This window comes from Poecilia formosa, unplaced genomic scaffold (genome assembly GCF_000485575.1).
Source record: "Poecilia formosa unplaced genomic scaffold, Poecilia_formosa-5.1.2 Scaffold3, whole genome shotgun sequence".
In the NCBI taxonomy this organism is placed as follows: Eukaryota; Metazoa; Chordata; class Actinopteri; order Cyprinodontiformes; family Poeciliidae; genus Poecilia; species Poecilia formosa.
The window spans coordinates 2,477,807-2,490,923 of NW_006799942.1; the positions used below are offsets into that span (position 1 = coordinate 2,477,807).

The following is a 13,117-nucleotide window of genomic DNA, read 5'->3' on the forward strand; positions in this document are numbered from 1 at the left end:
AAGAACAATATAGAAATCAGTAATACATGACTAAAAAACAAACTTCGGCTCCATTGTTTTTTCCTTCTCCGCTCTCTGCTTCGCGCTGTCACGGTTGCTTGGCAACATGAGTTACGCTGAGGTGGGAGCGGGGACAGTTGGTTAAGCTAGACCTGTCCGAATCCACAGATATTTTTCTTCCGGTCTTTGTTTATTCCCGGCCTTCGAAGGACCCGTCCTACATAGACCAGTCCTTCGAAGGACGCAGACCCTGAATTCGGTCACAACAAAAACACAGTTGTTGTTTTTCTTCCCACTTGCGCTTATCAGGACGCAGAATAGTGAGGTTTGTTGAGAATCAGTGACGTTCAGTTCGGATGAATGCGACCTGAACGTTAGGTCGCATTTGAATCGGATACTGTCGGGTATGGGTCACATTCGAAAAAGAATCTGACCTGTACTGTTCACACTGCCATGAAAAGATCGGATACAAGTCGCATTACGTCAAAAAAATCGGAATTGAGTCACTTCAGGATGCAGCGTGAACGCACCCTAAGATGATTCTTAGGAGCAGGAAGAAGTTTGGAAGCTTGGAAACTGCAGCTTTGAGGTGGCGTTTTTGTCGAAGGCGGCACTTCGTTCCACCAGGCGTTTTGGCACAGCTGAATGGTTACGATGGGAGTTAAAGGATTTCTCAAACATGCAAGAAAGAATCTTGGCGATGCTCTGAGTATGTTTTTGATGAGGGAATAACATCATAACGTGATGCGAAGCTCAAAAAAGTTGATTCCACATAATTCTACCCATTTTATAATAAGCAGATTAACACAACTTTACGTTGTGCTTTCTCATTTAGTTTTCTCTACTTCAACTAAATAATTTTGGCCCAAATTTTGGGTCGGATTAGGGTTGAATTTTGGCTATAAACGTAAATTCTATTGGCAAGAGAAAACACAACATCTGTGCTGGTGGTTCTTGTGCTTGAGAAGATGCTTCCCAGTCTCTTGTGATTCACTGACAGGTGGAGGCCACAACTGTGAGCTTCTGATGGGTTGGTGGGGTTGAAGGCTGAGCCTAAGTCCACAAACAGGATCCTGACTGAGTAGTCGTGGTGGTGCAAGATGAGGTCTAGCCCCATCATTTGTCGACTCGTTTGTCCTGTGAGGTCCTTCAGATGCTTCAACACCAGTTGACCACAACAAATCCTTTTCAAAGGATCCTTTTTTTTTGGCTCTAGTAGCTTCTATTTCATAGATTGACAGGAAACAAGGCTGTGAGAAAGTGGGAAAACATGTGGCAAATGTCAACAGGCCAGGATTCAAACATGTAACGGCCCGCTTCAAGGATGGAGGCCTCCGAATATGCATTACCCCCTTTGCCACCTCCCCAAGAGGTGTTCAACATCTGACTGAAGTTTCTCAGGCGTGAGTGGAAGATGGCATTCAGTCATGAAGCTTTTCTGGTGTTCTGACCATGAAAGAGCCTGTTTGCTTCCAGTTTCATTTGATTAAAACTTTAAATAACTGTAAGAACTCTTAGCTGTTACTGTGTCCACCATTAGCCAAACCATGCACCGTGATACACACTGAATATGTGTTTAAGAGGGAATTTTTGTGTGCGACTCCTCTTTGACTTGAATAACAGTTTATTTTATTTTATTTTTTTGTTTTTATTCTTTAGTGCTTTAGAAATAGGAGTGACCGAAAACACTAAAAAAGTAACGACTGTTTAATGTTTGAACTGTACCTAGCTGAAAAGGGTAAGCTTGTACAGCCGTATTTTATTGCCCATCATAAAAGGGGTACTTTTAAGAGCTTTTTTTTGTTAGTTTTTTTTTTTTCAGAAGGCGGCACTTGTCATAAAAAAAAAAGTTTAAAAACCACTGATTTGGAAGATTGGAGTGCTGCAGGCGAGGGAGAATGCTGCCTCCAGGACAGAAACACAAACAGAGTTACATCACATGGCACCAAGAATAAATGCAACAACAGGGCATGAACTGGGAAAGAGACAATGACAAACATGTTTTTCAGGGAATGCTAATTTATTCAAATGTTTTGTAACTGATTTTAAGAAGTTTGATTTCTTGGATGTTGGTACAGCACAAGATGTCAGGCCGTTTCTAGCTCTTTCAGTCCCTCCAATCTAAATATAGCATGAGGGATGTGCAGTAAAAGCCGTGGTTGGTGGGCAACGGGATGTGTAACAGCTGCATTACCACCGATCTGTTTTTTATTAAACAGTTACTTATTAGAAAAACCTTACAGGTAGTTTATTTAAGACCTGTATTAAATTTAATTTGTTTTATTTTATTGACTCAAATATGAATAGTTCACTAAAATAAATCATGAATGAAAAGGAGCAGAAAGAAGTATAAACTTATATTGGCTAATGGAGTCTTGACAAAAGTTCAGTCTGGAAGACTCTAGTCGCACCTGCCTCATCAATCAGCGCCCGCCTCTCTGCAACCTGGACCTATCGGGCCTCATCTTCCTCCGACCGCCTCCACCAGTACAGACCCCGGGGGGGTCTACATTCCTATGCTGCATCGAAGTCCAGCTCGATGTCCCTGGCCGGGGCCTGAACGCCAAAGGACTTTTTATTTTCATGTTCATTTTGTCATTAAACTCTTTTAATCGCCTTCTTTCTCCGTTTGAGTCTCTCCAGATTGAATTAGACATATTTGAAATACAGGAGAAATGCACAAAAAACATCAGTTTAATCAATGATTTTCAAATTTCTTTTAAATGCAGAAAGAGATTTAAATTGTTTTATCTCACTTCTATAAACTTTAACTGAAATATGTCATTGTCATTCTAAATCTTAATCTTTTGAATATCTCAGGGGATTTTAAATTATATTTGCTTTCATTAGAAATCTTATTTCTTCTACAGTTTCTAGTAATTCACTCTTCTCTTCATATCAAGACAAATGCTACCAACATGATCAACTACTGCTAAATAAGATGCTTTGAAAGCTGCGTAGAACTTTATGGAGAAAATTCAGATGAAAGTGTTTACTTTTTGTCTCATTACAATAGGTTTTGATTAATCTATGCAAAATTCCCCTTAAAATTGAGCTGCTATAAATTACATTAAAAAAAATCTTACCTTGAGTAACAAAATACTCAGTTAACACCTTGTCATATACATTTACTTCTTTTATTAATTTTCTATAAAGCTGCACAACACTATATGCGAGGTGAATTATGATCCATTCAGAAGAAAAAAAAATCTTAAGGAGGCTCATCAGAGTTTGTAAATTCTCCACCATACATGAGATTAATTGTTAAAAACTCCTGCAGGGTACCAGTCTAAACACACAAAAAAATGATTATGAAAAATTAACCAGATTAGATGTAGAAAATGTTTTAAATGGATTTAAAAATATTCAATTCAATATTCAAAATCAGCAACTTGTTGTTCTTTGATGTGATTTGCAGGTGATAACATCGGTTTGGCAGACTTCATCGGAGAAACCCTTCAGAACCGACCAACGATTTCTTCTTTTCTCAATGAATGCTGTAAGTAATTCTCATTATGTTTTCAGTTTGTGCTTTCTCTGTGCATCAAGTCAAATATTCATTAGGTGGGAATTCTTTCTTAATTTCTATAGAAATCTGTAGATCCAGATTCTGCAGTTTTAACATCTGCATGCAAAATGCCCGGGGCAAGCCTGCTAACCTCCAAATCCCAGTACAGCTTGTGAAACAATTAAAGCCAAAAATTCCTCAGAAATAAAGGTAGCACTAACACTAAATGCCGAAATAAAGTCAAATGGTAACTTTTGCTTCACTGTATTTGGCCTCAGTGTGACTGACAGCAAGCAGATCCTAATCGCCCCATTTAGCAGCAAGCAGGGGGTGCCTACTCTCCGCCCAGGGGTAAAAAAAAAAAACTCCAGATGGCTGCAGACACATGAAACTAATGTTCTGGATCAAATGACTCATAATTTGTTTATGGTGCTTGTCCCCTCAAACACATCTATTGCCACTGTTGGCCACTTCTATGAACTGCATCAAAACTAATACGACAAAAAAAAAAAAAAAAAAACATTGAATTGAAATCTGTATTGATCAAATGCAAGGCAATATGAAAATGATCTTGTTCAATTTTAAAAAGATTGTCTTTCTTTTAACAGAAAAAAAAAACATCTAAATTTTACCTGATGTCTTTAATGTGTTCAAATACAAGCAAATCTCTCAAATTGCATTTAGTCTGTATGTGCTGCTAGTTTTGCAGGAGTACCCAGAAAGTTGTGACTGCATCCAAACAGACGTCAGGTGTGTGGAGGTCAACCTCGAGGAGGTTCCCCTGGTTTCACCAAATGTTACATGGCTGTAAGTTCAACCCTCTTAATCCTGCTGAGAAGAACTTCTTAAATCCTCCACATTCTGACGAGAATGGTCCATTTCAGCAGCTGAATCTTTGTGAAAGTTTCGAGATGCGTTGATGTTAGAGAAACATTTTTGTTTTGTGTGGCTTTGCTCAAAATGTTGAAACTGACACAGATTCAGAAATGCAAAATATATAAAGGACTCTTTCCCCCTCACAGACGGTGTCTGTACCCATTTTTCATTTCATTAAACCAATTTTCTTATTAGTCAAAGATAACCTGAGTAAATTTAAACATTTTCAAATAAATCTGTTTTTATGAATATGAAAACGTTTTCCAGAACGGCTTGGTAACATATAAACCCCCCTGTAAACTAAATACATAGTTGTGATATATTTTGTGGGAAAAACCGCCGACAATCAGTTCTTTAAAATAGAGTCTTAACTGCTTTAGAGCTCTAAATATAATTTCGACCAAATGTTCTGTTTTGCTCACTGTCTCTGTATTTTCCACCGCACTGTAAAATGAGATAAGTTTGATTTATTAAATTATCCCTTCTTTTCCACCAAGTGGATGCTCAAAAATGAAGGTCATTTTTCTAAAGGACTTTACCATCTTCTTCTTAAGCGTAATTAATTTAAAGATAATTTTAAAAATAAATATTTAGAGGGTAGGCTGGTTTTGTTAGAGCAAGGGAAAATGATTATTTGTTTATGTGTTAGTAAATATGATTTGTAGTATAATTCTATTAATCAACCCAATGACAAACGGGATGCTGCTATGCCTTTCTTTTCTCTCAGACATTCTCATGTCTGAGAGAAAATGTCTGCCAAGTGCCATTTGTCCCTCAGACTGTCATTGGCTGAGTCGGTGTCCTGTGAGGTAAATGAACTTTGAACAAATGAGCAGCCATCAGAATGAGTCACCTCAATATGTACTGAGTGCACAGTTATTAGGCAATTTGTTTTTCTTTGGGGATTAATTTTATCACTGAAAACCACAAAATTTTAATAAACCTCCAACCTAATAATGTACGAAAGTAAGGGAAAGGTTTTGGCTTATCTAGGAGAATATATCATTTAATATTTCCTTTAATGTTATGCAGTGAAGTATTTTGATGCATGTGCTGCATAAAAAACAAACAAACATGTTTTTTTTTTGTTCTCTCAACCACACCTTGAGGTGAGTGATTTCTAAAAACTGGTGGTGGATTTGAGAGTAGGCTTTGAGTCTGCCTTCAATCTGAAAAGGTTAAACCAGCTCATATTTAATGATTACCGCTCATACCAGCTGCCCATCGTGAATCCTTTCATCAAGGCTCTCATCTCATCCGTATATTTATGCCTTGAAAAATCTGTTCTAAAATATTTCTTGGCTTGGCCTTGACATTTTAACTTATGTGTCTTTTTCAGCAGTGATTGGATTTAAGCCCTCTTCACCCCGTCCACGTCTACGTGCACTCAGGAGTCTTTAAAAGATGTTTTTCAACTTTTGACTTTTCAGACTCGGTGAAAGTCATTTCAGTTTACTAATATACATCTGAATCAACAGTTGTGCAAACTGCACATTTTAAATGGCCAAATTTGACAGAAACAAATGAAAGAAAGACACGACAAAATTTAAAAGAGCTATATTTAGTATTTTCCATTTCATGGCACAATCAAGTAACTGTTAACCTTCAGTTGTCACGAAAATGATCTGTATTATTATTATAAAGTTTATTTGATAGGGACAGACACACATCGACATAGACAAACTGAATAAAACAGGAGTCCCATGTTTGCATCATGGTGCAATAGCAACAGCTAATTCGCAGCATCTGTCCCTAGTTGGGCTTTTTAAAAAAATAACTCTAAAAATTGAAGTGATAATCATTTAAAATAGCACAACATAATGTATCTATACCTATATGGCCTCTGTCCCTTTCCGACAGTCCGCCTTCAGTGCATCATCACAACAAAGCCTTTCAAAACCTGACTGAGAAGTAGTTTATATAATAAGCTCAGCAGATTCCACCAGGTGTTTGCTAATCGCTGCTGCCACTAGTCTAGAGGAGCTGAGTGGGGATTGGGTGAGGTAGGGGTGCTCTGTGAGGTGGAAGCTCCAACAACAAGCTTTGTGGAAATGGGCCGTGTTTTGTACGAGCAAGCATTTTTTTTGCTTAAACTGAAAAGTTTAAGTTTATTAAACATGTTGGTTCAATAACTAATTAATTGAATAACTAATTTAATAACTAGCTAGCTATTAATTAATAATGACTGCCAGGGGAGATATAATATATGAAATATGGATGAAAGAATCAAAGCAACACCCCAGGTATCATATAAAGCTCAAAAGGTAAATTTTACATAACAGGCTCATACTTTTATCTTGAGTAGTAAATGATACACTTACAGCAGTAAGAATTTATTCTTATTATGAGTCAAAGAATAAAAGTGAGTTTTCAAATAGGTTTTGAAAATGTCTAATGCTGGAGAGGACCTGACGTGAAGAGGCAATTTGTTCCACAATTTAGGATCAGTCATAGAGGAGCTTAAAATTAATTTCAAATCCGTCTGGCAGCCGGTGTCAGGATGCTGTTATGGGGAATATGTGGTCTTGCTTGCATGTTCCAGTTAGTAACAGTGCTGCAGACCTGCTGAATGAAGACTATTATAGTCGCTGAGATGATTTGAAGGGGAGGACGGCTCTCTCAAAGTCTGAAACAAATGAATTTATGTCGGCTGCTTTAGTTGTGCAAGTAACTTCTGATGAAAAAAATAGATTTGATTAGAGCATTCATGAATTAAAAATCACTTCAAAGTCCACACATTTATTTTTTTATACATTTATAAAGCGGCAAAGTTATAAAGGTTATACGGACCAAACACAATAATGTATTTTTCCTGAGAAACAGACGTTGTCTACTTGTCATAAACAGATAGTTCCACTTGTGCTACAGCTTCCCTCATTTCACAACTACATATGAGCTGCCGTAATTAATATGTTGATGATAAATTTATCTCATATTGCATAACACAATATGTTTCTGGTCTGTAAAATGCGCTTTATAAAGTTTACTTTATTTACCACTGTGTCTATTTTTGTTAATTGAACAGATGAATATATCACCCTCCACCATCTGGAAAATGTCCCCAAGGAGGAGCCAGACCTGTGGAGCTCCCCGCTTAAAGAGATAATAATGAATATGGATAAACTTGTGATTTGAACAAGAGTTAAATAAATAAAAAATAAAAAAATCTTTGACACATTTTTACTCTTATTATTCTGGCATTTAGCAAAGAGAAATTATTTTGGTAATTCTAACTGACTTAAAACATGAAAAGTCTTGTCTGATTTAAATTCAGACAATGAGTAAATAAAAGGTGTTTGCCTAATTTCAATTGCATATTTATTAATAGTTTTCAAAAGAAAATGAAAATGAATAAAAATAGAGATACAATATCCCCCGCCCCCAACAGATATGATGCGTAATATTGTCATTAGTAACTGTACTGAATTGTGGTAGCTTTTGCTTTGCATTAAATGTTACATGTTACATTTTACTTGTTACTCCCCAACCCTTATCACAAATAAGCTAAGAATGTTTTACAGATTGTAGCTTTTATCTGAAATGCTTGAAAAAGTGATCCAGAAAGAATCTCTAAGAATCTACAAAACATTTAGTGGTTAACATTTCAAATTGTAGAGAATGTGTGAGGGAAGTATGGTGGCAAAATTCCTGGCAAATCACACGCCTGCTTAGAGAGTTTGCTTGTTCTGTTTGTGCAGTCACTTTGAATTGCCCTTTGGTGTGTCTCTGTGCAAGGCTGTCTATTGTGTGATAAACTGGTGACCTCCACTTTTGTTTCCCCAGTGTCTTATATACTGGATGCTGGAGATAGCAAAGCCTCGGTATAAAACATGGATGGATGGGTCTTAGACTGGCCTACTATCCCACATCGTGCCAATCACTATAAAAGGGCTGTTATTTCCCATTCAGTGCATCACTCTCAGGCTGACCCTCCAGGTTACACTTAGAGTAATGTTAAGCACTGAAACTTCTTGCCATTTACTTTTTATTTCTTCACAAGGCCATTTAAAAGCAACAGAGCCAGAGTTAAACGAGCACTGAGCGCCAAAATGGCCCTCTGCAACTGAATTAACATTTTATTCCGTAATGAGATCTAAATATTATTTATTAGATTATTTGACAGATAAAGGGCACATTATTGAATTTTACTGTAAATTTGCCAGAAGGCAACTCTTTAAAAGATCATAATGTAAATAAACAGACCAATTACACTTGTTGCAGTAACACGTCTGTTTTCAGCTTCACACTTCGTTGCTCTGCCAAAAGAATTACCTAAAATCTCTGTATGTAATTAAAGCCACAACAGAGTGCTGGAAACATGATCGCCAGTGTTTTATCCCGAAATTCACAATGAGCAGTTTTGAGTCAGATTCAGAGCATCGTTACCAAGTGATCCAGTCGATCACAGAACAGGACAGTGTGTTATTAAGATGACAGCAGACTGCTGGTAGGAGAGCTGTTTGAGTTTAACTCAAAAGTTCATTAAAAACATTAAAATCATGTAAAATAATCCAACAAAAAGGCTAATTATTGTATCTCACTATATTTTACAAAAGAATACAAGCAGCAGGGATAGTATAGAATAATATAACTGTTCTGCAGGGTTATTTTTGACTAATGTATGTGCAATACGTTACCGTACATTCAAAAATAATCTCTTGATTGAACATTATTCAGGCGGAAGAGTAATCATCTTGCAACCGGAAAGTTGATGGTTTGATTCCAGCCTTCTCCTGTGCCACATGTAGATGTAGCTCTAGTGCAGAAGAGCACTGAGGGTTCAGCACTACATAACCTCAATCCAGTTTTTTACATAAAACTTAAAAAGAGGAATTTTCAATAACTAACATTTATGGGAAGTCAGTTTCACCAACTCTAACCCATTTTACATCACAATTTGTGCAAGAAGATTTATAGATATATTTATTGTTGGAAAAACAGCAAGTCGTGAAGTCGTTTCAGACAAATGTGAAAGGGCATAAAGGTCTGCAAATAAGAAAAAATAAATGCTAATTCAGTTCTTTTAGACTGTTGCAATGCAGTTTTATGCTAGGTTGAGTTTTTTAAGCTTTACATCATGTTATAAAGTTATTCCCTCATCAAGGGCATACTAGGAGTGTTGCCTTGATACATGGATGAATGTTTGCGAGATCCTTCCAGTGGCAGCTAATCGGGGTGCCTAAACGCTTGCTCCCCCAAAGCACCGCATATTTCCACAAATCACTATGTGCCCGGAAAATACTTAATACTGCCCCTTTAAAGGTGGGGTAGAATGCATTTTCCAGGCTCATAGTACTAGTTTTGCCTGACACCTTGAACTGTTGTGAACTTTTACAAACTTTTATTATCGAGTCTTTTAATATGACATTTAAAAAGTAAGAAAAATCGATTATTATCTTGGTCAGAACACTCTTCCAAAGAGAAAGAATGAATGTTAGGTGGATGTTAGTAACTAAGCCTCTCATTTTTTCATTTGCTCACCTTAGTTTGCTTCAGTTTGTAGCTAATGTCCTGTCCTGGACCAGACTCTGCATGATTTAGTAGCATTTTGTTTCCCAGCACATAACAATGGGTCATTTTTATTAATTGGAATGGTTTTACTTTTGTGTAACCAGAACGTGTTCCCTCTGCTGTTTGTGCTTCATTCATCACCTTCCAAGAAAGTATATTCCTTTTGTTTTATCAGCGTTTAAGTTACTAACTGTTTATTCTTTTGTCCTGGTTCATCCAAGGCTAGAGAGAATGTCTGTGTAATCTTTATCTCTTTTCTTACTTTCTCTTTGGCTAAAGAGCACAATAAAAATCAACCATATTTGAAACGGGTTTGAAATTTTATATGCTGAAATATTTCAGCTTGACAAGCAAAAAAAAAGGTGTTTCTGTAGAATACCCTTATTTTCTAGCATTATTTGCATGATTTGAGAATTTATTTTTGAAACAAACAGATTAATTGACCTCAATTCATTGTCCATAACTTAATATATATTTGCAGGGCTTTTGTTGCTGCTGATGGTGGAAATTTTGATCAAGCAGACTTAAAGTCAAATTTGTTTCGATAAACACCAATTTTTCTGATGACTGGAGATGATCTGCCGCTGACATTTAGATTCTTTCAAGAAATTTGGCTTTAGCCCTCCCTCTGTGTTTGAGACTGCAGAAGATTTTGCTCTGAAAGTATAATGTTCCTTAAATTATTTAATTTCTCAGACATTTTTAAGTGCTTTAGAGCTCCGGCAGATGGTTCTTCTCCTTTCATAGTGAAAGAAAATGCTAAAAACAAAAACATTCTGAATAAAAACGCGGGGTTGTTTGTGTGGTTACTCAGGGCTCATAATGCTTCATTTGTTTCAGTCATTTTACTTTTTTCCCCCCCAACTCACTGTCCTGTAGGTGGCTCATCCTGCTTAATGTGTTTAGTGTTATTCTGACATTAATTGGCTTTTATTACAGGTCACTGAGGAGCAACAAGATCCAAATTCTGGACGACTTTGTTTTCTCTGAATACTCTGCACTGGAGAGATTGTGAGTAATTTTATGCCTGCTGCTTCCGTTCCTCACAAACACGTTCCACTTATTGGTTTAATGGATCAGAGTTCAAATTTTGGGCTTTTTTTTTAAATGGAAACTTAAATGTAAATGAAGGTACGCCATAAAGACAGTAATGGAAAATGTGTCTGGATTAAGTAAAGCTATAATGGTAAAACTACAGTGTAAGATGTGACACAATGAACAAAGATTCATTTGGTCTTAAAAAAACAAACATTTTAGCTGTCAAACAAAAATTAAATCAACCTGTTTTATAATGCACCTCCATGTTGCAGCTATACGAGTGCTGCAGTTTTAAAATTCAAATAATATTAAATGTGTTGAAGGGATTTTTCTGAACACCTCAAATAAAATTTAAAAGTAGAATTTATTGTATGATGAAAATACAGATTTTTTTGTTGTTGTTTTTGATCATTTGTGTGTAATTTTATAGACATTTCTTTGCACAACTATATTTGTCTGCAAACTGGCCACACAGATGTTGATGGCTGATTTTAATCACTGCGTATTATACGTTATGCTTAAAAAGTCACATTTCCACAGCTTGGCAAGGTTTTCTGAGGCAACTCTTTTCGACTCTGCATTAACACTGGGCCAAATGAGTTTAGCAGGGAAGAACTGTGACACATAAAAAGCTTTAATACAGAGGGCAGGACATTTCAAATTACTCTGAAAATATGGGGTGAGTTTTTATGGAGGAGGATGTTGAGCCTTTCTGATGAGTAGAAAACAAGTCAGTCATTTGTTTCAGTCATTTTATGTGTTGGCTTCACATTGTACATCGGAAATGGATGTTGTTTTTGTTTGCAAAATCACTCATGTAGTATATTAGATTGTTTTATGTTTGTAACATTCTTATACATCAGTAAAACCACTCCGAACTCAACAGTGGTATTCAGTTGGGATTATAACTTTGAGCCGCTTGTTTCCACCTTCCATAAATTGTTCCAGACATATTTCCATCTGAAAGGGTAAATTCAGATGGAAATCTAGTTCATACTTTTCAAGCCTTACATTACCTATTTTCTGGATTCATGTTTTTAAAACGTGAAAATTAAAATGCAATAGAGATCCCATTTTGAAATACCATTAGATAATCAGAAATATATTCTGCTGCAGACCCTGAAGAAATGGGAACAACTCGAGGAAAGAGATTCTCCCATACATACACGCACACACAAAAAATTAAATACCATTTTCAGTAACACTTTATTTGAAGGGGTTTGCATAAGACTGACATGACCCTGTCATAAACATGACATAACACCTGTCATGAACATGAAGAAGTCTTTATGAATGTTTATGACAGTTGTCATGGAGTGTCATTTGGTAAATAATGACATTTTTAATGCAAAGTTGCTCTAAAAGTTGCATTAAAAGTCCATTAAGAGTGCCAACTTTGCATGATTTTGTAAATTATGATAATTCAATGCAAAGTTGGCATTTTTAATGGACTTTTAATGCAACTTTTAGTGTTAACTGTTATGTCATGTTTATGACAGTGTCATGCACACCCCTTCAAATAAAGTGTTACTGCATTTTCTTCCTATAACCTAATTATTGCAATGGAAATAATTGTAACCTTTTGTATTACACAAAATGCCAAGTCAAAATGACTTGTACCATTCATTTGAAAAAAGGTTTTCTATAAAGAACACATGGAGACCTGTCATCTGCTAAATGGAAAACAACAATATAATTAAGGTAGTTGTGCATGAACCTTTTGGAAGGGATTCATTTGTCAGTCTTTGAGATTGTAGGTGTGTTTATATTTTTATTCCTATATTTTATGTTGTGCAACATTTTGACTCGGGTATTCTGCCTCTGCATGTCCATTTGAAATGCTCCTCTAGAGCACACTGTGCTGGATGGTAGTTCGTGTTTGGCTCGTAGTGATTTTGTTTTCGAAACAAGGCAGTATCTGTCTGTGTTTCTCTGTGTGTATCTGTTTGGAGAAGGAAGTTGTTTGTTTCTTTGTGCGGTTTAAGTTCAAATAAGAGTGAACGTCAAGACTCAGCCAGTGAAATTAGTTTGAAACTTATAACCTGTGCTTTCCTTGGAGGAAACAAGGTTGTGTTTGTTGGAGTACTCAACCAGCTCGCCACTCCAATCTGCCACCAAACAATAGTTTTCTGTTCATGTGCAAATATGCAACAGGAGTCGGTACTTTTGTTTGCAAACAATATC

General features: G+C 36.4%; 1 protein-coding gene across 1 annotated transcript in view; it reads left to right on the top strand.

Moving 5' to 3' along the window:
* Window positions 1–13,117, top strand: part of rxfp2a (relaxin family peptide receptor 2a) — an 89,471-nt gene that overhangs the window by 31,308 nt on the left and 45,046 nt on the right. Inside the window, exons 3-5 of the mRNA XM_007554559.2 lie at window positions 3,419–3,499; window positions 4,210–4,315; window positions 10,835–10,906. Coding sequence (XP_007554621.1) covers window positions 3,419–3,499; window positions 4,210–4,315; window positions 10,835–10,906 — 259 coding nt within the window. The remainder of the gene's footprint in view (window positions 1–3,418; window positions 3,500–4,209; window positions 4,316–10,834; window positions 10,907–13,117) is intronic.